The following is a 25729-nucleotide window of genomic DNA, read 5'->3' on the forward strand; positions in this document are numbered from 1 at the left end:
GTGCTCTTTGCCACCGTGGGGAGTCGCTGCGGCGGGTTCCGTGCGCAGTCGCAATTGGCTTCCCAAGCATCTTTCCGCCGCTCTGTCCCTTCCGAGGTTCTCGTGCCTGGACGTGACGTCCGCTTGTCGCAATTGGGGGCGGAACCCCAGAAGGAAAGGCGTCTGAGCCGGCGTCTCGCGAGAACATTCCTTTCCTTCGCAGTTCTCGCGCTTCAGCTTTACTCTCGTCGCGACGAGATCTTTCGAGATCTTCTCCGCCCCCGCTACCGGCGCCCTCGTCTGCGGCCGCTGAGCCGGAGCCGGCCTGAGCAGCGCTCTCCGCTGCGGCTTCCTTCCCACATCTAGGCGCTCGCGAGGGCACCCTCCCGTCTCCCGCGAGTCCCCATCCCCTGGCCCACGCGGCTCGCTCTCCACGCGCCAGCCCCGCCGGGGTCCGTGTCCTGTTTCGCTGGCCGGACCTGGGCTCGAGCCCGAACTGTAGCCGGCGCCATGTCGGTGGTGGGCATAGACCTGGGCTTCCAGAGCTGCTACGTCGCTGTGGCCCGCGCCGGCGGCATCGAGACGATCGCTAACGAGTACAGCGACCGCTGCACGCCGTGAGTGTGGGCCGGTCCGGCCGCGTGCACGGAGAGGGGGTGGGTGGGAGGTAGCGCCTGCTCTGGTCGGAGACCTTCGCGCCTTGGGAAACGCGGGCCGGGGAATCACCTCCGTTTCGAACCGAGGCCCCGGTGGTTAAGGAACTCCCACTGGGTGTCAGGTCACAGTGGCCGCGGCTGGCCGTGAGTGTCTGCGCCAGCGGCGAGGCCTTTTTCCACTGGCCTGCCGGTTGAGCGAAGGCTGTGAGTGGGTACTCGTACCAGCGGAGGGTATGGGTAGGACCTGGAGGGGAGGCAGGCTTGGGATGTATGGTGGACCGAGTTCTTCCCTTTAGAGGGCAGAGGCAGGCCCAGGGCGTAGTAGCTTATCTTGAGCCCGCCACAGAGTTCGGAGCTTGGCAAACAGCAGGCGCCTAATAAAAGTTAGCTGAATTATACGGGATCCGGTGTCTGCCGGCCGTCTGAAGATGGAGCGGCCAGAATCCCACGTGAGTGGGGGCGGGGCAGCACCCGGAAGAGAGGGAGCCGGGGCACCAGAGGCTCGGGCTCTGGTTGGAGCCGACAGCGGCCTGAAAGTACTTGAAATCAGTGTCTTCTTGATGCTTCTACATTCGCATTGGTTTTTCACTTCGTTTTAGTATATGGAACTATGTTGGGTCATTCTCTTTCATTCTGTGCGCATCCACACCTAACAGCGTTCCACTTTCACAGTTAATGCATTCCAACCAGGGTGTTGGCCGCAATTGTTAATGAATGACTCAGGGGTTCACTTTGACTTTTAGAATCTATAGTAAGTTATGGGACCAGTATAGACACAGCTCTAAAAAATCCTGACTCACTCAGGTCTTTCCTTGGTTAAAGAGCCTGCTTGTTGACCGTAGAGATACTTTTCAATCCATTGTTTTCTTCTGGGACAAAATCTTTTAAGAAGCCTATTATTTTCTAGGTTATCTTATTTGCCAGGTGGCCCTTCGAGGGCTTCTGTTCCAAGGCCGATTTTTCACCCTAACTTTTGTCACCTTTCAGCAGATTGGTAGCCAAACTAGATTGCTCTGTCCACTAGTCTGATCTTTGCTGCCCAGGGGCTCACACTTCCACCTGACCAGTTTCTGCCCCTTGTTTTATCTAGACCAGGCACTTGCCTGAAAACCCGTCCCAGGTGCTAAAATGTGGTTTGATAGCCCTTTCTCTATTTGTTAATAGTTTATAACAGCTTTATTGAGGTATAACCCACGTATGGTACAGTCAGCTCACTTAAAGTGTACAGTTTGATCGTTTTTAGTGTAGTTCCAAAACTGTGCCGTTTGTCCCCACAATCAATTTTAAAACATTTTCATCCCTCCAAAAAGAAATCCTGTATTCATTAGTTGTCAGACTCCTTCCTATTTTTACAGTTTTTAACAGTGGTTTTTATGTTTTAATTTGTCATTCCAGGAAAGATACCGTGTAGTTTTCTTCCCAAGGCATTGAAGTTTTTGTTTTTGACTATTTAAGCATCAGTTTTCTATTTGATACTGTCTTCTCTAGATCCAAGTTTTCTTCATTTGTAAAGATAGTGCACTGAGTCACATTTTTAACTTTTTGGTCCTTTCTTGCCTAGTTTTGAACATGATTTCTCTCCAGGGAGAATTCCCTATATTGGAACAAATAGTGTTCCTGAATTTTCTTTCAGACTGTTATCTTAGGCTTTTTTTTTTTTTTTAATTTTTTTTAAATTAAAAAAAAAAAAAAAGACAACAGCTACAACAGTTTTACCATGAATTCCATTGTTTGGAATGAAAAGCGTTGCTTTAAGAAAAAAAAAAGATTAAACAAACTGAGGGCTGATGTGGTGTGGGTGGGGGGATGGGTTAAATGGGTGATGGGCATTAAGGGGGGCCCTTTTTGGTTTGAGCACTGGGTTATGTGTAAGAGATGAATTCCTGGGTTCTACTCCTGAAGCCAAGACTATAGTGTATGTTAATGAAGTTGAGAATAAAAAAAACAAAGAAAAAAGATTAGTCTTTCCAAATTGGAATTAATTTTGCCTCAAAGACTAGGTGATGGGTGACCAGATACATCATGTAACTGTGATAAAATACTGTCTAGATACTTTTGAGCAATTGAAAAAAAATTTTTTTTTAAAGTTTATTTTTGAGAGTGAGAGAGAGAGTGCAAGCAGGGAGGGGCAGAGAGAGAAGGAGACACAGAATCCAAAGCAGGTTCCAGGCTCTGAACTGTCAGCACAGAGCCTGACACGGGGTTCGAACCACAAACTGTGAGATTGTGACCTGAGCCGAAGTTGGACGATTAACAGACTGAGCCACCCAGGCACCCCTTGAATGATTTTTTTTATATGTTTTCCCCATATTTTATATTTTCCAGGAACTTCTAGGGATATCATACGTTTTGAACTGGGATTTTGCTTAGCTTAAAGTTCTTTCTTGGTGTCCCAAAGTAGAAGGTGGGAGTGGAAAGGTTGATTTTTTTTTTTTTTTTTTATAGTAGTTATGGAAAAATGGATTTTTGTCTCAGGCACACAGAGAGTATGATGTAGGTTTGCTTTAATGTGATAGTGGAAATGAGATGCAATTTTTGGAGAGTTGGCTATTTTGGAATTACCTCATTTCAAATTGTAGGTGTAACAGTATTTGGAATCCGTTTTTGGAGGATCCAGTTGACTTTTGTCCAGAAGAGACTCTTGCTTTTCCACCAAATACAGGCTTTCTAAATTAAAAAAAAAAAAAAAAAAAAAAAAAAATTTTTTTAACATTTATTCATTATTGAGAGACAGGGAGACAGAGCACCAGCATGGGAGGGGCAGAGAGAGGGGAAGACACAGAATCCGAAGCAGGCTTCAGGCTCCAAGCGGTCAGCACAGAACCTGACGTGGGGCTTGGACCCATGAGCAGTGAGATCATGACCTGAGCCAAAGTCGGACACCCAACTGACTGAACCACCCAGGTGCCCCAGGTTTTCTAAATTTTAGGAAATATTGAGTTCCTCCTATATGTCAGCTATTGTGCTAAGCCCTGGAGGTACTCTGGACAAATAAATAGGATCCTGCCATCATGGGCATGGGTGATGGGGAAAAAAACAGATGCTAAACAAACAAGTCACTACTAACTGTGGTAAAGGTCTAGAAAGGAAAGTATAGAATATGATGATGAGGCCTGGGTGGGGACACCTAATTTAAATTGGATGTGTGGTGGGGATGGAAGATACTCTTAAAGAAGTGCAATGTAAGTTAGGCCCTGGAGGATGAGTAGAAATTTACATGGAGGTGGTGGGTGGGTGTAAGGAAGAGCTGATCCAGGAGCTGATCCAGAACAAGTGATGAAGACCTGAAGCATTTAAAAGAGCTTGGTACACTTGCCTGAGAAGATCATAACTACTCTTGAGCCGTTTGAGAGAATGTTGTGAGATAGATGGATTGGAGTGAGGCAGGACTTTGTAAATCATGTTAAAGGGTTTTTATTTAGGTGCAGTAGGAGTTGACAGATTTTAAATTTTAAAAGTATGATTGCCTTTTTTTTGTGGAGAATGGATTTATCTGAGAAGGGGAAGAGAAGAAGCAGGGTGTTACTTAGGTTATTGCAATATTATTCCATGGGGGAGTTGATGTTGCTCTCCACTAGTGTAGTATCATGCGGGGGGCAGTGTGGGTGGCTTTGAGATAAATTTTGGAGTTTTAAATTAGGAGCATCCAAGTTGATGTTGATCATAGGCTTTGGAATAAGATGAAAAGCTTATTTTTATATTTAGTGGGATTATTACAGTAGAAAGGGTACAACCTTAAAGCTCTGGAAAGAAAATGTTACTGGAGTGCCAAACATTATGAAAGAATTGGGCTATACTTTCCAAAAAGAACAGTGTATAGGATAGAAAAATGAATTACTTATGAAATAATTTCTTTGTGTGAATTGTTTATATGACCCTTTTTGTGGCCCTAGTTCCTAATAAAACATTAGAAATATTAGAAATTTGAAGAGACCAAATTGTCTATTATTAGCTGCCTTTGAGAGAGCAAAAGCTGAAAGTATGTATTTTCTGGTTAACTGGGAGATCAATAATTGATACTTGTGCGAGGAAAGTATTCCTATGAAGTTCTTGTTTTTGCATGTTATGTAGAGCTAATTATAACAGGTGGATCTTGGATCTTTTGGATTCAAAGAAAAGGCAAGTTATTTTGTTAACTAAAGTTCAGACTGCTTATCCCATTTACCCTCTTATGTTGAATTGCAGAAATCATGAAAATAGTTCCTTAGAATCACTAATGAGCTAAAATACAATTTTGTATTCAAAGTGGGTAGACTATTTGACAGGAACTTTATGCCATTAGGTTCTAAATTAAAAAAAAAAATTTTTTTAATGTTTATTTTTGAGAGAAAGGAGCGAGTGGGGGAGGGGCAGAGGGAGACACAGAATCCGAAACAGGCACCAGGCTCTGAGCTGTCAGCACAGAGCCCAAGGTGGGGCTCGAACCCATGAATTGTGAGATCATGACCTGAGCCAAAGTCAGCACTTAACCAACTGAGCTACCCAGGCACCCCTGAATTGGGTTTTCTACATTAAAACATTTTTTTTTCTTGACTTAACAAGATACATGTTTGTTGTAACAAAAAAACACTATGGTGCTGAAGTTTCTTGTCCTTCTCATTATTTGTTATTTGTTGTGTATCCTTGTATACCTTTTTCCAGACTTCTATAAATATACATAGGGGAGTGGGTGTGTTTAAATAAATAGGATCATACTATATTTTGTAAAATTTCTACACATATATTTTAGACATCCATAGATAGGAATCTACTTTCTTAAATGTGTAATTATAAAAAAAAATTATTTATTTTGAGAGGGAGGGAGGGAGAGAGAGAGAGAGAGAGAGAGAGAGAGCTAGTGGGGTAGGGGCAAAGAGAGGGGAGAGAGAATCCCAAGCAGTCTTTGTGCTCTGCGCTGAGCTGGACTTTGGGCTCAATGTAACCACCCTCAGATCAGGACCTGAGCTGAAATCAACAGTCGGACGCTCAACCAATTGACCTACCCAGGCGCTCCTGTACTTCTATTTCTGTTGGATAGAGTTCCAGATGTGAAATCGCTGGGGCATAGAATATGCAGTTGACGCTGTATATCAGTGTGGGGTTCAGGGGTGCTGACTTCTGTGCAGTCGAAAATCTGTATGTCAAAAAAGATTCCAATAACTTCACTACTAGTAGCCTACTGTTGACCAGAAGCCTTACTGATAACGTAAATGGTCGATTAACACTTAATTTTGTATATATGTTCTATTTAAAGTAAGTTAGGCAAAAGAAAATCTTACTAAGATCATAGAGGAAATACATTTATACCACTGTATTGTATCAAAAAATCCATGCATAACTGGACCCACACATTTCAAACCTGTGTTCAGGGGTCAGCTGTATATGCTTAAAGTACTGCTGCCAGGATACTTTACACAAATATAAAGGATTAATTTGTAACAGGAAGATAAGTGATTTCTCTCACTGGAATTGTGTGGATTGTAATGAGTTAAAACTACGCAAAGTTTTTAAGATAAAGCCAGACACAGTAAATATTGCCAAGTATTTTCTAGTATTGCTGTTACTACCTTTTTGTATTTTTTTAATTAATCCTATTCATTAGTGGATTATGTTAGGATAATAAAATGAAGCTATTGAAGTTTGCCTTAAGGGTTCATAATTTGCAGCTTTTAATGTGCAAATCTTAATGCCTCAAGAATTTGCTGTGCTGGGGGCTCCTGGGTAGCTCAGTAGGTTACTTGTCTGACTCTTGATCTTGCTCAGGTCTTTATCTCAGGCTCATGAGGTTAAGCTCCACTTTGGGCTTCACACTGGGTGTGGACTTTACTTAAAAAAGAAAAGGGGTGCCTGGGTGGCTCAGTTGGTTGACTCTTTGACTTCAGCTCAGGTCATAATCTTGCTCAGGTCATGATCTCATGGTGAGTTTGAGCCCCGTATCGGGCTCTCTCTCAGCACAGAGCCTCCTTCGGATCCTCTGTCCTTCCTCTCTGCTCCTCCCCTGCTTGAGTTTTCTCTGTCTCTCTCTCTCTCTCTCTCTCTCTCTTTCTCTTTCTCTTTCTCTTTCAAAAATAAACTTTAAAAAATACATTAAGAAAAAGAATTTGGTGTGCTTTGAGAGTAGTGTATCGTTTAAGTATGAGCTGTTTGGTCTGTTAGATGTTAATTTTGGAGGTACTTCCTAGTTCAGGGGTAAGAGGATAAGCAGTAGCAGAGGATAGAAGGATAGTAGCAGAGGGTAGATAAGTAAGCAGAGGATAGTCTGATTAATCTCTTCCATGATGCTTTTGCTTAAATCTATCATTTGATAGTCTGAAGACTATTATGGATTCTGTTGATAAATTCATTTTCTCATACTGGTTAAGAAAGCGAATTAGAGCAACAGCTGTTTTAATATCCTGAGCAGTTCTACACATTCTTATAAACATGAAACTGCCTTTTAAGGATCTGTGTTGATTGCAGCTGTTCATAACATCCCATTAGAATGTGCATAAATATTTGGTCAGTAGTGTTTCTTACCCAGGAAGGGGAGAATGATGTTATTCTCTGGCCTAAAAAAAGACGGTTATTTCTAGGACTTAACTATTAGAACAGGGGAGTCTTGAACTTAATTTGAATTAATTTCATGTAAAGCAACCTGTAATTGGGAGTGGAGGAAAAGTAATGTCAGTCAAGTAGCCAAGTCTCTGTTTTTAGTAGCATTGACTTGGAGTTGTGTGGCATAGAGAGGAAGTACAAGATAAAGATTCCTGCTGCCTAGAGGTGTAACCATTCTAGGTGGAAACACGAATGAGATAAAGCAGTAGTAAATAGCATAAGAGAGTAAGAACAGTTGTGGACAGGTTATTAAGTACAGACTTAAGCTATCAATGCAGAGGAGAGGTTGCATGCCTGGGGGATGGAGTGATGAGGAAAGGCAGGGATGGGGCTTGAGCACATAGGATTAAAACACATGGAGGAAGGGATTGGGATGGTCTAAGTGAAGGTTTAGAAGTGGGAATAAATTTAAGGGTTTTGGTAGGCAGTATGAGAAGCAGATATATATGGGACTTGGAGCCTGGTGGTACGGATTTTGAATCTTAGATGCTGATATTTACCAGTTATGTTTCAGGGCGCACTAACTTCTTTTATAAAATTGGGTCAATAATAGTTCTTTTCTCCGAGTACCTGGGAAAATCAAGTGCAGAGTGCTCAGTACACTGCCTGGCATATGAAAGGTGTGGGAGCTTGACCTTTTCGGCTGAAGGAGAGGCTTCTTGCCATAGATAAAGATTGGGTGCAGGCTCTGTGCAAATTTTGGAAGTTCCTGGTTGAGTGGGGAGTGGTAGATATGTTTCTTTTTAATAGCTTGTTCTATCCTTGTTCCATGTAAAAATCCTAGTGGGGTGATTCGGCCCCTGAATGTTGTTCAGATGGTGTGTTGAGGAGAAACAAACTGAATTTCAGCTTATGTGTTTTTAGGACCTATTATATTTATTAGAATTCCGTAGGAGTATTTAATTAAATGCTAATAGTGGCCATTCCTGGTGGGGATGGTGGTTGTGGATTTACAGATGTTTATTTTCTTTGCTGTACTTTGTTTTCTAATTTTCTGCAATAAGCTTACACTAATTAGAAAGTACTGGACTAGGTTCTCGAACAGGCCCTAATATTTGACTTAGTCTCTTGGGGCTTTCTTCACATGTGAATATTAGGTTACTTGGCATAAGCTTTTATTTTTAAAATCCTTCGATTTGTGCTGTTTGGCATATTGACCCCCATTCATTTGTTCTTTTTGAATGGAAGTAGGGCTTTTTATTCCTCCTAGGTAGATGATTTTGAAGATGGCTGACTGGATTTTAATGGATAGCTTGAGAAGGTGAAGCAGAACTTTTATAGCAAATTAGTTTGTATATTTTTAAATGAAACTCAAAGCAGGGCTTCACTGGAGCTATAATAATAGCTAATATTATTTATAATGTACCATTCTCTGATATAAGCCCTTTAAAAGTGGATCACCACATTTAATCTTGGTAACAGGTATGAGGTAGGTGCTGTAATTTTCCCCATTTTATTCATTTTTTTTCCGATCTGCATTCTAATCCCAGGTTTATTCAACCCATTCCTTTCACTCTGCACAGTAAAGTATAAACACCACAGTGCCCCAAATGCTGCAAGTTATAAAACTCAAAAACAAAATTTACAGTACTGACTGTATAATAAAAGCCAAAAAGTACTGTACATATTGCCAAGGTAACCTGCAAAAGACCCCCCCATGAATAACAGCTGCAATAGAGGGGTCCGTGCAGTTATGACTCTGCAGAGCTGGCTCTCAACTTGTTCACCAATTTCAGAGAGAAATGCAGACCTGGGATGTGGGTGTGTGTGCATGAGTACATGTAAAAATAGAACCATTTTCGGGAACTAACACGGAGTGTTTGACCCTAGACATTGGAAGAGGACTGGAGCAGGGGAGCAGGGCCAGGCTAGTGGGAACAGCAGCTGCTCAAAAGTGCGTTCCTTCCTGAGAGATCCTGCAGACCAGTAAGCAAGGGCATGACCAGGCCACCAGATTAGACCTCCGTCATTTGTGGAAATGAAAATCATACCCCCAGGCTGGGGCCGCACTGCTACCCTGCTTGTCCTTGATGGCTTTGCCACTAAAGTGACTCTCTCATGAGCTCCTGAAAACTGGAGAGCATCTTTATGGGCACAACCCCAAACCAGTAATACTCCTGCAACTGGAACTCTGCTGTCAGAGGAAATGTCTCAGTTGCTTTTGTTTGGGCCAACCTTGAATAAGGAATTTCTTTGCTCCCTACCAATCCTGTTTTGCTTAGAAAAGTGACAGAACTGAAGTGGATGGGATAGAAGTCACGGCGCAGAGGTTCGGTGGCCCTATTTATCGGGAGGAGTTGGAGCTGGAGCAGCTCCTGTGGCCACAGCAGCCACCAGGGGGGTGACATCCCCGACACACGGGGAGGCCTGCGCCTCAGGGAACTCTGTCTTTTTATCTGTGGGGGTGACTGGCACCACATGGTCGGGGGTGGCTGCATTCTTCTGGGAGGGCTGAATCACCTGGGGGCGGCCTAGGCCAGGGAGCCAGCACAGCTGTGCCAGTGATCTCTTGACCATTGATTTGTCCTTTGTCCAACACCTCGTTCATCTGGATTCTCAGACTCCATAGACGCTTAGCCTGTAGACAGATGGGGGTGCATCCTAGAAAGGATGTAGAGGTTGTAGAAACAAGCACGTTAATCATTTAAGTTTTCCCAGAGGTGGACAATGTCTCCATGATGTGGTCCGTGCTCACGTTCCTAGTGAGCCTTCTGATGTGCACTTGGGTTGGTTTAGGGGAAGGACTCTGCTTTTTCCTTTCCTTTGCACCTCTTTTGGGTGGTTTGGATTTCAAGTGGGAGCACCGTCTATTGTGTCCATGCCTAGGACTCTGTGAGCCAGAGGAGCTGCTGGAGCTGGAGCTGCAGGGCACGCTGGAACTTCCCCAGCAGCTAGATGCTAAAGAGGAGCAAGGGCCTCTGCTCACACCTGTGCTGGTGGTAGAGCTGGACCACGACCTGGTATTGGTGCCACCAGAGGAAGCATGGAAGCACTGCATCTCTTCCAAGCTTTATTCCTGCGGTGATCATTCTCGCTAGACTGCTTCGTGGCCCCTTTATCTTTAGAATGATCCTGGGACTTCTCGGCAGAGTGATCTTTGCTTTTGGTAGGAGAAGGAGCCGTCTTCTGCCATAGTGACCTTCTCCTGCTCTCCTCAGCTGTTAAGGCTGATGCCCTAACTTCCCCATTTTGGAGACGAGCAGATAGAATTTCAGAGATATTAAGCGGCAGAGAGGTCATGCAGCTAGAACGGCCGAGAAGGGATTTGGACAGATCCATAATGATTATACGGATTCTAGAGTCTGAACTCTTCTTACTGTGCTTGTATTCAAACCAATAAAGTTGATGGCAAGGTGGAAAACCTAAGGATTTCTTTCTTTAGTGCAATGGGCTTACTATTAAAGAACTTTGTGGAGTGTAATTTGCTTTGTAGTGATAGGGTATTGATGAGTTTCTATGATATGCTAAGGAAAATGTGGACTTTCCACATACTTGCAGGAGTTATACCTTGTTTGAGGTGTTAGTGCTGTATCATGTGGTGAAGATTGACATTCCAGTAGTGACATTTGATTGTTCTGTAAGAAGTTGTAACAGTAGTGTGTGTATGTATGAGCCAAAAAAGGATGAATACAGCTGACTCTTGAACAGTTTTAGGGGTTAGGGGTGACAATCCTTTGCATAGTCAAAAATCTCCTTGTAACTTGACTAATCAAAAACTTAACTATTAATAGTCTACTGTTGATTGGCAGCATTACTGAAGAACAGTCAACACATTTTACGCATTATATGTCTTATATTCTGTATCTTAGAACAAAGTAAGCTAGAGAAAAGAATTGTCAGTAAGAAAATAATGAGAAAATACATTTATAGTACTGTACTGTATCACAAAATACCCAAAGTTCAAACCATTGTTGTTCAAGGGTCAACTGTAATTTGAACTGAAACCAACTTTTATTTAGCTTTTCAAGATGTGCAAAACAGTTTTTTTTTCTTTAATTTTTTTTAACCTTTATTTACTTTTGAAAGAGAGAGAGAGAGAGACCAAGCACAAGCAGAGGAGGGGCAGAGAGAGAGGGAGACACAGAATCCAAAGCAGGCTCCAGGCTCTGAGTTGTCAGCATAGAGCCCTATGCGGGGCTTGAACCCACAAACTGTGAGATCATGACCTGAGGCCAAGTTGGACGCTTAACTGACTGAGCCACCCAGGCACCCCAAAAATTTTAGATCCCTGCCTCAAACCACATACAAGAAAAATTCCTGATTAGTCAAATATTTAAAGGTTTATAAGTTAAATTTCAAAATAAAACCATATATTTACTGTTAAAGCAGATGTAGATTTTAAAAGTAGGTAAAAATGTTAACTGACTTCGAGAACGTTACCTACGGCAGCTCTGTGTAATAGAACATTTTTTGAGGTGGAGGTGTTCTGTATTGCATAGCCCAAAGTCCAGCAAGTTTTAACCCAATTCTGGTAAGTTTTAAGAGGTAGAAATAAGATTAAGTTTTACTTGAAGGACATTGGGAAGGATTCACAGACAGAGTGGGTGATGCTTCTGGAGAATGAGTGAGATGCATATAGAAGGGCCAAGGCATTTCAGGTGGCAAAAGTGGTATGAGCAAAGCAGAAGGATTGGATGACTAACTTGTGTTGGGCCACTTTGCCTGAGATGCAGGTGCAAAATGGGGTTGGGGTTGGGTTGGTGAGAGGTCTTAAGTTCCACAGTTAAGGAACCTGGGCTTTATTTGTTGGTTATTGATTTTGTTTGGAAGGTAATCATAAGCAAGACCACTTCAGAGTTCTCCAGGTAGAAGAGAAAATTAACCTTCAACAGGATATATAATGAAGTTAAGAAAATTAATGTTTTTTATTGTAAGACCCAGCGCTTGTTTTGAGGAGATGAAGGTTTGAAGAAAGGGCTGCAGGAAACAATGGAAGATAAATAATGTTGCCCTATAATTATGTTGGGATTGAGGTGTTGGTGTGATACACCTTAGAAATTCAGCTCTGGTGACATTTAGAAAAGATGTGAGTTTACCATTGTTAGGCTTAGGCTAGAAGGCCTTTTTGGACTGGAGAGGGTGAATGGAGTGCATAAGATTATAATTAGCATTTTCTGAAGGGCAATATGGGCTGTGATAGAGATATTTATGTAGTAATGAGGACATTTAAAAAGAAATTTTAGTGGCTAGTGTTATATATTTGCAGAAAAGCTAAGCTTGTTTCTAGGAGGCTACATTCAGCACATTCTAGTCCTGCAGAGTTTAGAGTTCAGAGCATATCGGAGGAGATCCTAGGCTATGCCATACTCCTACAGGGCACAGCTACCTTCAACTGCTCTGGGAGATCTGTTCACAGGGGTTCTTAACCTATAGGGTGGAAAGGGCCACCGAGGCACAGAAAGGCCCAGCCTCCTGGCAGATTGCACAGGGCTAGTAAGTTTATTAAAGTAAAAGAATTCTCAATAGATCATTTAATATAGTCAGATTTGGACCAAGGCAATATGACTCCAGAGCTTAGTTACTCTAAATTGGAAGAACTAGGGGTCTAGGGCAGATAGAGAGAGTCCAAGGTAGGGTGTAAGGTATGGAGAAATGATCTAGAGTCTCACTTCATTGCTTTTAAGTTGTGTGACCCCGGATAAGTTTACTTCACCTTTTTGGACTCAGTTTCTTTTCCTATAAAAGAGGGATAAGATGGAACTCTTGAGAATTTAATGAGGTAATAAATGTAAACAGTTTGTATAATCATTGTTACTAAAGTTAACTTTTACTATATATAGGAGGACAGAAGTTCTCCAGGTTTATAGACTACTTGGTGAGGTTGTAAGCTGTTTGAAAAGGCAAGATGTATTAGTAAGGGGGTACATTATTTTGTGTTGGCATTTTGAGCCCCAGACTTGAAGAATAAGAGAATAGTGGAGATGGGCTGGTCCACCTCTTGGTAGTATTGTGAGACAGATGGTTATCTCATCAGATTTGTGCTTCAAAGTCTAAATGACAGGACTCCAGATGCCGCCCATTCTCATGGATAGTTGTACTCAATGGAGAGGGCAAAATCAGATTTATTGTGTGCTTTTACAAATGTGGCTTTTTAACCTCACACTCAGAAAACTTGCCTGCTCTGGTGATGTAATCCTGCCTGGATGTAATGTTGCAGTAAGGTTTGATGCTTAAATGTTTTTTCTTCTAGGGCTTGCATTTCTTTTGGTCCTAAGAATCGTTCAATTGGAGCAGCAGCTAAAAGCCAGGTAGAGTTTTTTTTTTTTTTTTTTCTAAAATGACTGACTTCTCTGTTTTGTCCATCTTTTCATTCAGCAGTTATTGGAGTGCCCTTTACGTGCCTAGTATGGCAGTCCCTAAGTGGACAGCTGAGAAAGACAGGTCTGATCTTAGTCTCCTGTGCTTGAGTGAGAAGCAAATAGCTTTTTAAAATGACATAAACGGTATAATCTGTTTAATGTAAGCTACTAGGAGGTATTTTGCCCAGATCTTGTTTAAGCAAAGCTCACTTATTCCCATTTATTTTACGTGTTCCTTAAAGTCTGTCTTTTTGGGTCTTCATCTTACTCCTGCTTAGAGTCATTGTTGTTTGTAGACTTGATCTTGTTAATCAAGGTTCTTAAAGAAGGAAAGCATACTTGTAGAAGCACACTTGACATTAGTTTACTTTACTTTATTAGTTTACTTTACACCTGATATTCTTTGTTGGTTTCTGAGTAACCAGAGTGTCAGAACTCCCAGGAGTTCTGTGTTTGAGGGCCTGAAATGACTGTAAAAGAGTTGCATATTTGATCTTTTTTCTGGTTCAGCCTGGAGCACCCTGTCTTTTTTCTGGACTGGGCAGGGCTTCCGATTTAAAAGCCCCTGGCTGGCTTAGTCGGAAGACCATGCAACTCTTGATCTTGGGGTCTTGAGTTTGCGTGCCATGTTGAGTGTAGAGGTTACTAAAAAAAAAAATAAAATAAAATAACAACAACAACAAAAAAAGCCTGAGACAATGGAAATGGTGCTTAGCCAATAGATTTTTAGTCACATATTTAGTCACATTGGGTGTTTTATAATCTGATTTTCCAAAAGTTGAATATATGTTAGGAAGCAGTAGATAGCAAGTAGAGAACTAGTTTGGGATGTATTGCCATCTGAAATTCCAGTGAGTTCTTTTGTTTTGAAACTTGCTTTCATTATTGAGAATAGTTAACTTGTACTCAACTGCCTGTCTACTTCTAGGATGACATAGTTATTGTGATACTGAGTTTCTGCTTGGCAGCCTACTGAAGTAGGGCCTGGTTTTGGAGGCCTTGTATTGTTTTGTAAAAGGACTTCTGTCTGCCTTTTAACATAGCTGACCAGAGGAGCTCTGCGGTTCTTACAAAAGTAAAAGAAATTTGGAAGTGAAACATAGTATCGTTATCCAGAAATCTCTGTTAGTATCTTAATGTATAACCTTTTTTGCTTTCTAAGGGTTTAAATGATTCCTTCACTCTAAAAGTGAGATCATACCATATAGACACTTCCAACTTTCTAAAATAATGTTACCCACTGTATATGGATACATTTTATTTTTTTAACCCATTGTCCTGTTAATTGACCATCCATGCAGTTTCCAGTTTTCTCCTATTATGAATAATACTTGGTCACTGTCTTGCATTTATTTTTGTGTACTTAATGTTATCTTTTTTTTGTAATCTTAAGTTTCTTTTACTAGAATTTCTGAATTGATATTGCCAAATTGACTCCTGAAAAGTTTGAATCACAGACTATGGTAATTTTTAAAAATTAAAGGTCATTTTATGTAAATGTTGATTAGAAGTTTAAGAATCACAGATCCCTTTGTACATGTCTTCATGGAGAAGTAGGACAAGCTGGGCTCTAGTGCCATCCCTGCCACTATGGTCTGTACAGGTCCCTTATTCCTCACTTCACATGTGAGCAGATCATACAGAAAGGTGTAATGCTGAAGAAAATGGAACTCAGAAGGAAACTTTGTGGAGTTAAAATGTTGCTAATTGAGTCTGAGGCTGCTGAATTTTATTTTCAAACTGTATTTTGAGAGAGAGCACAGCACACATTAGTGCGAGCAGAGGAGGGGCAAAGAGAGATGAGAGAGAATCCCAAGCGGTCTCCAAACTGTTAGCACACAGCCTTATGTGGGGCTCGATCCCATGAACTGTGAGATCATGACCTGAGCTGAAATCAAGAGTCAGGCTCTTAACTGACGGAGACACCCTGGTATCCCTGAATTTTTTTTTTTTTAATTTAATTGCTCCTAGTCTTTTTACGTTTTGACTCTGATATTCCTTCTCTTAGGTGATCTCCAATGCAAAGAACACAGTCCAGGGGTTTAAAAGATTCCATGGCCGAGCATTCTCTGATCCGTTTGTGGAGGCAGAAAAATCTAACCTTGCCTATGATATTGTGCAGCTGCCCACTGGATTAACGGGGATAAAGGTAAGGTTCTCAAAGTGATGCCTTATGAATACAGTGTTTTATTTGTATCTTTTATTCTGAGTTCAAGTTGTAGTGAAAACATTAACAAATGTTTAGGAGAAGCTTTTGCTAGTAAAGACCATTTGGTATTTTTTGAATGACCTGGAATTTGATTGGGAGTGATAGGTGGCACTGTTACTATGGGTTGGACTGATGGGTGGTAGTGGTTTGAAGTTAACACTGCCATTGCTGCTTGTCTTGTTTACTGATGGAGCAGTCTTTCCAGTGTGATTTTAGTGAATGACTTTCTGCAATACCAGCAAAGAAATTTACACTTTAAAGTCACTAATGAAATGTATGGTCATACTCTTGACAATAGGACTTAGATTGGAAAGAGGTATTGTTCTTTTAGGGAAAAGGGAGATTAGTTTTTGGTATCTCTGTGACATCCAGAAGACTCTGAAGTATTAAGTGAGCTGATCATACAAAAGAGGTGAGAGGCTCAGGGATGGATAGGATGGGCACACTCTTCCCTCTACTCAGAGGTGGTGAGAGGAATCCAGAAGGGTGGATTGAGCTTTCCAGGCAACTCAGTTTAGCAAGAGGAGATTTGGTGTTTGAGACACCCCAGTTGGAGAAATCATGGTCACGGGAATAGGCTCAAATGTAAGAGATGATGAGGATGATAAGAAAAAGGTAGTCAGTTGTGCTGTTGTAGCTGAGAATTAGGTTGAATTTGGAAGTGAAGAATTCTGATAACCAAAGACTAATCTTAGGACATCTGTGGCAATAATCTCAGAACAGTTTGAATGGGCTGGTAGTGGATAAATCTGGAGCACAGGGGAGGGGAAAAAGGGAAAAAAAAGAGGTGAATAAATGGAGGGTGCTTATAGTTAGGAAAGAAATAGGGATAGGTATTGGCACATTGGTAATAAATAAATGTTGTAAGAGCCAAAGGAGAAGGAGACTAGGGAAAAGACCCGGGGGACAAGTGGATCCAAGTACAAGAGTGGAGGAATTGACTAAGAAGCAAATGGGGAAGAAGAGGCAGCTTAGAAAGAGGCTTATGGGGAGGGAGGGGTACTTTCCCATCTTCATATGCAATAAAGTGAGATACTCCTAGATGGTGAGCCAGAATATATGAGGAGTGGGTTGGGGAGTGAAGAGGTAAGGAGAAGGTGGGGTGCGGGTTCACTTGGAGCAGTGGAAAGAAGAGAGGTCTGTTTTGTGGTATGGATTGTATTTGGGGAAATATGGGCCTGTGGGATGGGGCTTATCCCAGGCAGTCTTTCGGCTTTTAAAGTTTGCAAATCTTATCCAAGTTGCACATTTTTTGCAGTGTAGCGTATCTTGAATTAAATGAATAAATTCTTTAAATTCTTTAATTCAGAAGTACTTATGGGGGTCAGGTCTGTCCTGGGTGTTGGCTATAGCAGTGAACAAATGGGACAAAAACTGTGTCCTCCAGTTAGATTGGATCCTAATTTTGGAAATGACCATAAAGTCACCACAGTAAACAAAGTAAAAACACGTATTAGTCCATGTGGCAAGAGTTTCCACCACCAGACCCCTTTATAGAGGTGCAGTGTGGGTCATGTGATTTATACCAGTTTACGTGTGCACAGGTAATTGTCTTAGGTTTTGTTGGTGGTCACTGCATATTGTTTATGTAATGGTACTTGTCTGCAGGTATTCATGTTTGACAAGCATGTTAAAAAGCTAAAAGTGACTTTAGTTATTTTTGCTTCCCTAAATAGTGTTTTGTTCCCTCTTGAGATAATGTTTCATTGATGATGTGTTAGATATTGCTCATTTTAAGGCTTTTAGGACATGAGAAACTTTAATAAGCCTAGATCCTTTTGTTGTTTTATTGCAGGTAAAATATATGGAGGAAGAGCGAAATTTTACTACAGAGCAAGTGACTGCCATGCTTTTGTCCAAATTGAAGGAGACAGCAGAAAGTGTTCTTAAGAAGCCTGTTGTGGACTGTGTTGTTTCGGTGAGTTTGATCCCTTTGTTTTACTGGGGACTTGAGTGAAGAAGCACAGAAAAGAAACTTGGTAATTGCAAATAAAATTGCTTTTTGCCTTAGGTTGTGATTATTTTAAGAATTTATCAAACTAGGCTACATTTTCTTGATGTTCTTTTCTGTCACATAGTTTTTATTCAGGTCTTCTCTATTCTTCTTCTTCTTCTTCTTTTTTTTTTTCTATTCTTATTTGAAGGCTTATCTCAAAGCCCACTTCCTCCTGGATTCCTTTTAGCATACAGCACAGTGCCTGGCACACAATAGCTACTCATTTGTTGAATTAGTTGAATACTCTCAGTTATGTTGTCATTTTCTTCATTTCCATTTCGGTATTTTTGCTATTTTGATCTTGTCTTTTCCATATCCCTCTTAGGATGGCAGCCTGGCTCTGTGTAGCTTTGTGCTTGTAGGACAGTGGAGTCCTTAGGAACTGTTGGATTTGGGTGGATGTCTTGGCTTTGCAACTGAATCTCCTTACTCTGCATTTGTTATCTTGGTATCTTAGCTCTGTAGCCTCTTTTGTCTTCATGTTGGTGTATTGGTCCGCAAAGCAAGGACTCTCTTGGGTGACTGTTTTGTCCTGCAGTCTGTTGTCTGGTAGATTCCTTGGTTCTTAGCTATCTAGTAAAGTAGAACTGACATTCGTCAGGAAGAAATAGATTATTGTTGTGTGCCATATTTTGGAGATGCAAAGAATAAAAGTGCTTCTTCTCATAAGAGCTCAGATTCAGTCCAGGCACTGTGTTTGTGTTTCCTAGATGCTTTCTGCCTTTCACTAACTGTTGTATTTTCACATTTGTCCCTGTTTCCCCCACCTAGTGCCCTAACTTTGGTCTTGAAATATGGTCAGTGTAGAAGTGAAATTTATGTACAGTGGCAGAATGCCTGAGTGGCTTTTCCAGCTTTTGAGATCAAGTTAAGAGGTGATGTATTAAGTCATGTGTTAGGGGTCCTCTAGACTACACTGAGTTTCAGTGACTTGCCAGGAGAATTTGTAGAACTTACCACATAGCCATACTCAAGCATAGATTTATTACAGTGAAAAGATAACAAAGCACAATCAACAGAGGGAAAAGTACATGGGCATTGTGTGGAGGAAACCAGGTACAGACTTCCAAGAGTCCACTTGCAAGGTTCTTGATGTGCTTGATTCTTCCAGCAACATGTTTTGTTAACATGTGACATACTCAACACTAGGGAAGTTCTGCCTGAACTTAGGAGTTGCGGATTTCTAACTGGAGGTCAGTTATGTAGGTAGTACCTTGTGCCTAACCTGTACCAAAGTTCTAGACCCCCAGAAGGAAGGTAACTATTTAGCATAAATAATGTTGTATAAGCAGTTTAGGTGTAGTGAGCCACTCTTGTTATTTAGGGAGATTTTTCTTTGAATTTAGTGACCTGTTTCTCAGTTAAGTTACTCTGTGCCAGGATAGCGCTAACCTTTTCATCAGGCCTTTCTAAGGCCTTTCAAAGACAGCAGTCTTTGGCCCCTCTGTGAACCCTTCTGCACAGGTACTGCCCCAGCTCTTGGTATCATGTTATATCTAATAGCTATATAAATAGAGCCTGGGTGTATTTTGCTTTATTTATCAATTGATTATTGTTAAAACATAAACTTTAATTTTTTGGAAAAGTAATAGTAGCCCCATTGTTCAGAAATCAAATTGGCCCTTCTGCACCCTCTGCTTACCTAGTAGGAAGTTTTTTCTTCCCAGATGTTACGAGTTTTATTACTTGGTTACAGATCTTTCCAGAGGTTTTTGTGTACCCAAGTAAATACGTATATATCCTTTTTCTTAAAATGTTTATTTTGAGAGAGCACAAGTTGGGGAGAGGGGCAGAGGGAGAGAGAGAGAGAATCCCAAGCAAGCTCCATGTTCAGCATGGAACCCGAAACGGGGGTCAGTCCCACAATCCTGGGATCCTGACATGAGTCGACATCAAGAGTCAGACCCAACTGACTGAGCCACCCAGGCACCCTTGTATATATCTTTTTTTACTTTCATTTTTCTCCCCCCCCACCCCCTTAAAAAATTTTTTTTTTGATGTTTATTTGTTTTTGAGAGAGAGACAGTGTGAGCAGAGAGGAACAGAGAGAAAGGGAGACACAGAATCTGAAGCAGACTCCAGGCTCTGAGGTATCAGCACAGAGCCTGATGTGGGGCTTGAACTCAACAGAGTGTGAGATCATGACCTCAGCCAAGAGCAAGAGTCAGATGCCTAATTGACTGAGCCACCCAGGCACATCCAGGTTTTTTTTTTAATTGTAAAGAATTTTAAAAAAAGTTACATTGTAGTGAGTAAATTTGAACAGATAGATATTTTTCATGTGTGATGTTTGTTTCTAGGGCTAAATTCCTAGAAGTAAAATTGTTACGACAGAGAGTTTCTCTGTATTTGTAATTTCAACAGCTGTTGTTTCATTGCCCTTTAAAGAATTTTACTAATTTAAACTTCTACCAGTAGTGTGTGATAGAGCTTGTTTGACCACAGCTTCACCAGAAGAGTTATTGGTGAATCAGCTAATTCCATAATAGTTGAATAATGTATGTAATTTTAATGTTTTACTCTTTAGGTGAAGTTGAGAACATTTTTCAATTTAAGAGCCCTTTTGTATTTCCTTTTCTGTAAAACATTCTTATCTTTTGCTCATTTTAAGTTTATGGTCTACATATTGATTTGTAGTTCTTCATATGATAGATGAGCTCTACCCTTTTATAATATGACTTGCAAATATTTTTCCCCATTTGGTCATTAGAATTTTTATGAGTCAAATAGGTTAATCTTTAAAACATTTTTTTTTTTTACTTCTAGTTGGCATGCTGTGTTACATTAGTTTCAGTTGTAAAACTTAGTGATTTGATAAGTTTATACATCATGCTATGTTCACCACAAGTATAGCTACCATCTGTCCTCCTGCATTGCTATTCAAACATAATATTTTCTTTCTCTTTTTTTCCTACTATATTTTGTGTTTTAGTTAGAGAATTTCTTACTCTAATGGTAAAAATTCCCTTTCCTTCTAGTACTTTTTTTTTTTTTTTAACTGTTAAATCTTTGAAATATATTATTAGGTGTGCAGTAAGGATGCAACTTGATTTTTTTCTTTCTGTATGACTATCCATTTGTTCTAACAGTACTTACTGAATATTCGAACTTTACTGGTTTGAAATACTTCCTTGATCATATACAGAAAAAATCACTGTACGTATTTGAGGGCATTTCTGGATTTTACTGTTTGTCTATTTGTTTTTTATTTATTTCTTTTGAGAGAGAACAAAGGTGAGCTGAGGAGGGGCAGAAGGAGGGAAAGAGAGAGAATCCCAAGTAGGCTCTGCCCAGTGCAGGACTTGAGCCCAGGTACTGTGAGATGATGACCTGAGCTGAAATCAAGAGTCTGGAAGCTTAACTGACTCAGCCACCCAGACACCCCACGATTGTACTGTTTTTTTGGCAGGTGTATTTTAAATGAGGACTCTCTTATATAGTAAACTGGCACATTTTTTTTGTAGGTTCCTTGTTTCTATACCGATGCAGAAAGACGATCAGTGATGGATGCAACACAAATTGCTGGTCTTAATTGCTTACGATTAATGAATGAAACTACTGCAGGTAACAGGGACTGTTAACATTCTTGACTTGCTGAATCTGGATGGTTCTGCAATCTTAAAACCCTGGGGTTTCTTGTTCTTCATTTTGCTTGGAGCACTTACTACCTGTGTGCCACAGTATTTTTGGTTACTGTGTCACGCGTGAAGAATTCATCTGACCGGTGCTTTTTCTTTATCTGCCTAGCACTAACTTTGATATTTAATCACGTTTGTTTGGAAGGCTAGCAGATATTGTGTGTTCAGAGCAGTGCCTAGATTCAAAATCGACCTTTTCTCCACTTCTATTATGAGGTGTAAAGCAGCATCCAGAAGGAGATAACGTGGAAATGTTGAGATGGCACAAAGGTAGAAGAAATCCCAGAAAATATGTTTGGAAAACTGGGGGAAGTGGTTTGGGAAAAATTGGCAAAGTCATTGGAATTGGAAATTGGAAACATTAAGGAAGTCTAAGGGAATGTCAGCATTTTATTCTTTGAAGTTCATGTTCCTCATGAATAAATTATACAAAGTATATGAAGAATTTGATTCTTTCTAAAATAGTATGTGTAGTCATACTATTTACTATATAAATTTTTTTTTTTTTACTTAATTGAATTTTAAATGTACTACTTAAATGATACATTGAGTTTTTTTCTTATGTAGTTGCTCTTGCATATGGAATCTATAAGCAAGATCTTCCTGCCCTAGAAGAGAAACCAAGAAATGTAGTTTTCGTAGACATGGGGCATTCTTCTTATCAAGTTTCTGTATGTGCATTTAATAGAGGGAAACTTAAAGTAAGTATATTATTTTTGGAAAATGTGATTTCAAGTGTGTGATAATTAGGAATTTATGGGAGACAATTGAAAAAATATATTAAAGTGTTTTGTTTCATCAATGGAAGCTTAGTATGAATGATTTAAACTAGAAACTAGGTATGTAGGGATAGTGTAGAAGTTGTAATTTTTCAGGAGTTGGCGTAGTATGAAGCAGAGAGTGTAGACCTTGAGGAAGAAGCTCTTAAGATTTCTGATCCTTACTTATCTACAATGTGTGGAAAATAATACTTACCTTAGAGGCTTACTAGGATTCTTTAACATTGAGTCCCTTTGTGTATTTTACACTGAGGATTGAAGAGATGACAAAGGTATCCTCTTCTTGCTCTTAAGGTTTTGAATGTTCTGGGAAAAGAGTATAGGGACTGGAACTTGGATGGCCAAAAAGAAACCAGACTGAGAGAGATAGTCCAGATTTCTGGAAACCTTAGAGCTCTGGAGAGAGTTTTGTACACTGAGAAGTCTAGCAGTATCAAAGACAAAGAGGGCCAGAGAGTATCTGGTCAACATTTGAATTTGCTGGTATATGCTGCTTCCACAGTGGGATATAAAATCAGTTCTGCAGGTGATTTTATCTAGAATTTGCTTAAGAACCAAGGAGTTTTTGAGTGCATTATTTAATTATTAGGGTTGTGTATCAGGGTTGTTTGTGTCAAGGCCTAAATTGCATTTCTCCCTCAAATTTGGGGGTTGTTGGGGAGGGACTGACTGAAAATAAATGTTAAATTTGGGGCGTGTTGAGACTCTGTTACAGTCCTGTTATTTTGAAAACTAGACTTGGTTTCACTTAACATTCTGATTTATATTGTTTTTAGGCCTTTTTTTTTTTTTTGTTAAATAAAAAGGAAAATCTTTGGGGTGGTTAGGAAATAACAGGTTCATGATTTTTACAGATATAAATAATGAACCAAGTATAATTATTAGTACTTAAACTTTTACTCACTAATAAATGGCTTTATTTCTAAAATACATTGTATACTTTCACCTTTTTGAACAGAAGCTACTGGCCATAATTTAGCTTTGGCTTTGGTTCATAGTGATGTGTATTAGTTATTGATTACCTGCCCTTTTTCCCCCTCCCTAATTATCCTTTATTGCTATTTGTCAGTTTTGGAGTTACAATTAAAATTTACTCATCATGAAAACATCCCCAAACTTGGAAAACATTTACATGAAAAGAAAAACATTCACAGTTGTACTACTCTGAACAGGTTGCTGTATTTCATTTTAGTTTTTAGAAGAAAACAAAATTGTAATTAGACTATATTCAGTTCTGTGCCCTGTTTTTCTTTTTCTTCACATTTCCCCACAACATTTATCATTGAATAGATTGTTTTTATTGATTTTATTTTTTCCTCAAGGCTGTCATCTCTTATTTGGTCTGTCTTCTATTAGTGAATCTAACTAGATTTAGTTTGCTTCTAATCTGCTAAAGATTTGGGTAATGGATAACCAAAGCTATTGAAATTTCTACAAGTTGCTGTGAATTAAGCCTTTAGCATGTTTTTTGATAGTAAACTGCATAGAGCTAGGCCTTTGATATTAATCATAGTTCTATGATGGCAAGAAGACCAGAATTGCAGTGACATGTTACTGCATTTGGCTTTGGATATGTAATTTTAGTTTGCAGTCAGATTGGCCTAGTGGAAAGAGCTTGAATTTTGGAATTGAGGGAATTGAGGGGATTGGGTTTTGGGTTGTACTTCTGCCACTTACTAGCTTTGTGACCTGCAGATGATCTGATTCATCTGGGCCTGTAGCATCATCTGTAAATTGGGGATTACAGTGTCTTTTTTCACAATGTTTGTAACCGTGATTAAATGACATGTGCACATTACTTTGTTTCAAACTTAATGTGTCCCCTTGTTAATTTACCAGTTAAATATATATCATGATAAAAATTCAGTTGATTGGTTAATTTTTGAATTATCTTTTTTTCCTAAGGTTCTGGCCACTGCATTTGACACAACACTGGGAGGCAGAAAATTTGATGAGGTGTTAGTAAATCACTTCTGTGAAGAATTTGGGAAGAAATACAAGCTAGACATAAAATCCAAAATTCGTGCATTATTACGACTGTCTCAGGAGTGTGAGAAACTGAAGAAATTGATGAGTGCAAATGCTTCAGACCTCCCTTTGAGCATCGAATGTTTTATGAATGATGTTGATGTATCTGGGACTATGAATAGGTAAACAGATCACTATTTTAATGTTAAACTCAACTGTGATTTTTTTCTCCACTTATATTAGCATTTATTTAGCTAATTGTTGAAATTACCGTGATTGTTGTAAGCTAACTTCTGTAGGTAAAAAGTAGAGACCATTCAGCATCCTGCGTTTTCTGAAGTTTGGATTTGATTATTCTAATAATTTAGACTAATCTCTTTTACCTCATTATTTCAGTAAGTTGGTAGCTCTTGACAGGTGCTGCTGCATGTATTATATGTGAGTTGCCAGTTTTCAAAAAATCAGGGCAAGGTGCTTTAATGCTGAATAATTCTGTATTTGATTTAGTCATTGATTCAGAAATTGGTGTTCTTGAGTAGTTGAGGGTCACTTGTGGGCAGCACCTCTTTTTATACAGTGCTGCAAGAATTCTGTGTTACTGATGTTTCATGGCTATCCTCAGAAATACCCAGAATGTTACCGTTGTCTAGTTGGGTTGCTTGGATGATGAGTGGTAAGTTCTTTAGGACGTGAACTCTACTGATAGAAGTCAGGCATGGTTGATGGCTTGTTTGGGGAAAGTGTGGCCTCAATTATCCTCAAAAAATTGAGATCGAATTTGAATTAGATTTACTGCGCCTAGTAACCACATTTGTAATCACCTTTCCTCTCTACTTGAAAGTGATGGTTTTCATTTTTATTAAGCAGCATTGTGTGTGTATGTGTTGGGTGGTCTGGGGGGCAAAGGAGTACCAGGGTATCTTTCAGAAATTGTTAGTAGAATGTTTTCTGGTAATTAGAGCCAAGTAGACATTTGTAAGTGGTTTATACTTTCTAAAAACAGTTAATTAACCTGTGTGCTTTTTGTTTTCAACAGTTGTATTTTATGGACATCGAGTGCAAAGCTGTCATATTCTCTAGTTTATTGTCTTCATTTAGTCTGTAGTGCTCACCAGCAGTCTTTTTTTTTTTTTTTTTTTAACTAATGAAACCAGATCATTTCTGCCATCTAGCATTTCTTCTGATTAACTTTTGATGGGGTAAAGTCCACGTAACGCTTTAAAATGAACAACTCTGTGCCATTTAGTACATTCACATTGTTGTGTGGTGACCACCTCTGTCTAGTGACAGAATGTTCTCATCGCCCCAAAATAAAACCTCATAGCCATTAAGCAGTTACTTCCCATCTTCCCTTGCCTCTCTTGTGTGGCAAACACTACTTTTTTTTTTTTTTTTTTTTTTTTTTTTTAATCTCTATGGGTTTACCTATTCTGGGTGTTTCATGTAAATAGAAGTGTGCACTATGTGTTTTGCCATTTTTGTGTCTGACTTTAACACTGTGTTATCTGTGTTCATCATTCATGTTGTAGCATGTATTGTTCTTCTATGCTTTTTATGGCAAATAGTATTTTGTTTGTATAGATAACATCACTTTTTTATCCTTTCATCACCTAATGGACCTTTGGGTTGTTT

At 39.8% G+C, this 25729-nt stretch overlaps 1 protein-coding gene and 1 pseudogene across 2 annotated transcripts in view; one reads left to right on the forward strand and one right to left on the reverse strand.

Moving 5' to 3' along the window:
• The first annotated feature begins 221 nt into the window (after window positions 1-221).
• HSPA4 (heat shock protein family A (Hsp70) member 4) overlaps window positions 222-25729 on the forward strand; it is a 45017-nt gene continuing 19509 nt past the window's right edge. The window contains exons 1-7 of one of the 2 annotated variants that reach the window (XM_049649168.1): window positions 222-596; window positions 13399-13456; window positions 15516-15656; window positions 17512-17634; window positions 21177-21276; window positions 21918-22051; window positions 24035-24279. In XM_049649168.1, the coding sequence (XP_049505125.1) occupies window positions 490-596; window positions 13399-13456; window positions 15516-15656; window positions 17512-17634; window positions 21177-21276; window positions 21918-22051; window positions 24035-24279 (908 nt within the window). In that variant the 5' untranslated portion in view covers window positions 222-489. The remainder of the gene's footprint in view (window positions 597-13398; window positions 13457-15515; window positions 15657-17511; window positions 17635-21176; window positions 21277-21917; window positions 22052-24034; window positions 24280-25729) is intronic. The other variant, XM_049649169.1, reaches the window with a different exon arrangement.
• Window positions 9251-10487, reverse strand: LOC125935039 (RNA-binding protein with serine-rich domain 1-like; annotated as a pseudogene).

The sequence above is a fragment of the Panthera uncia genome (assembly GCF_023721935.1).
Source record: "Panthera uncia isolate 11264 chromosome A1 unlocalized genomic scaffold, Puncia_PCG_1.0 HiC_scaffold_17, whole genome shotgun sequence".
In the NCBI taxonomy this organism is placed as follows: Eukaryota; Metazoa; Chordata; class Mammalia; order Carnivora; family Felidae; genus Panthera; species Panthera uncia.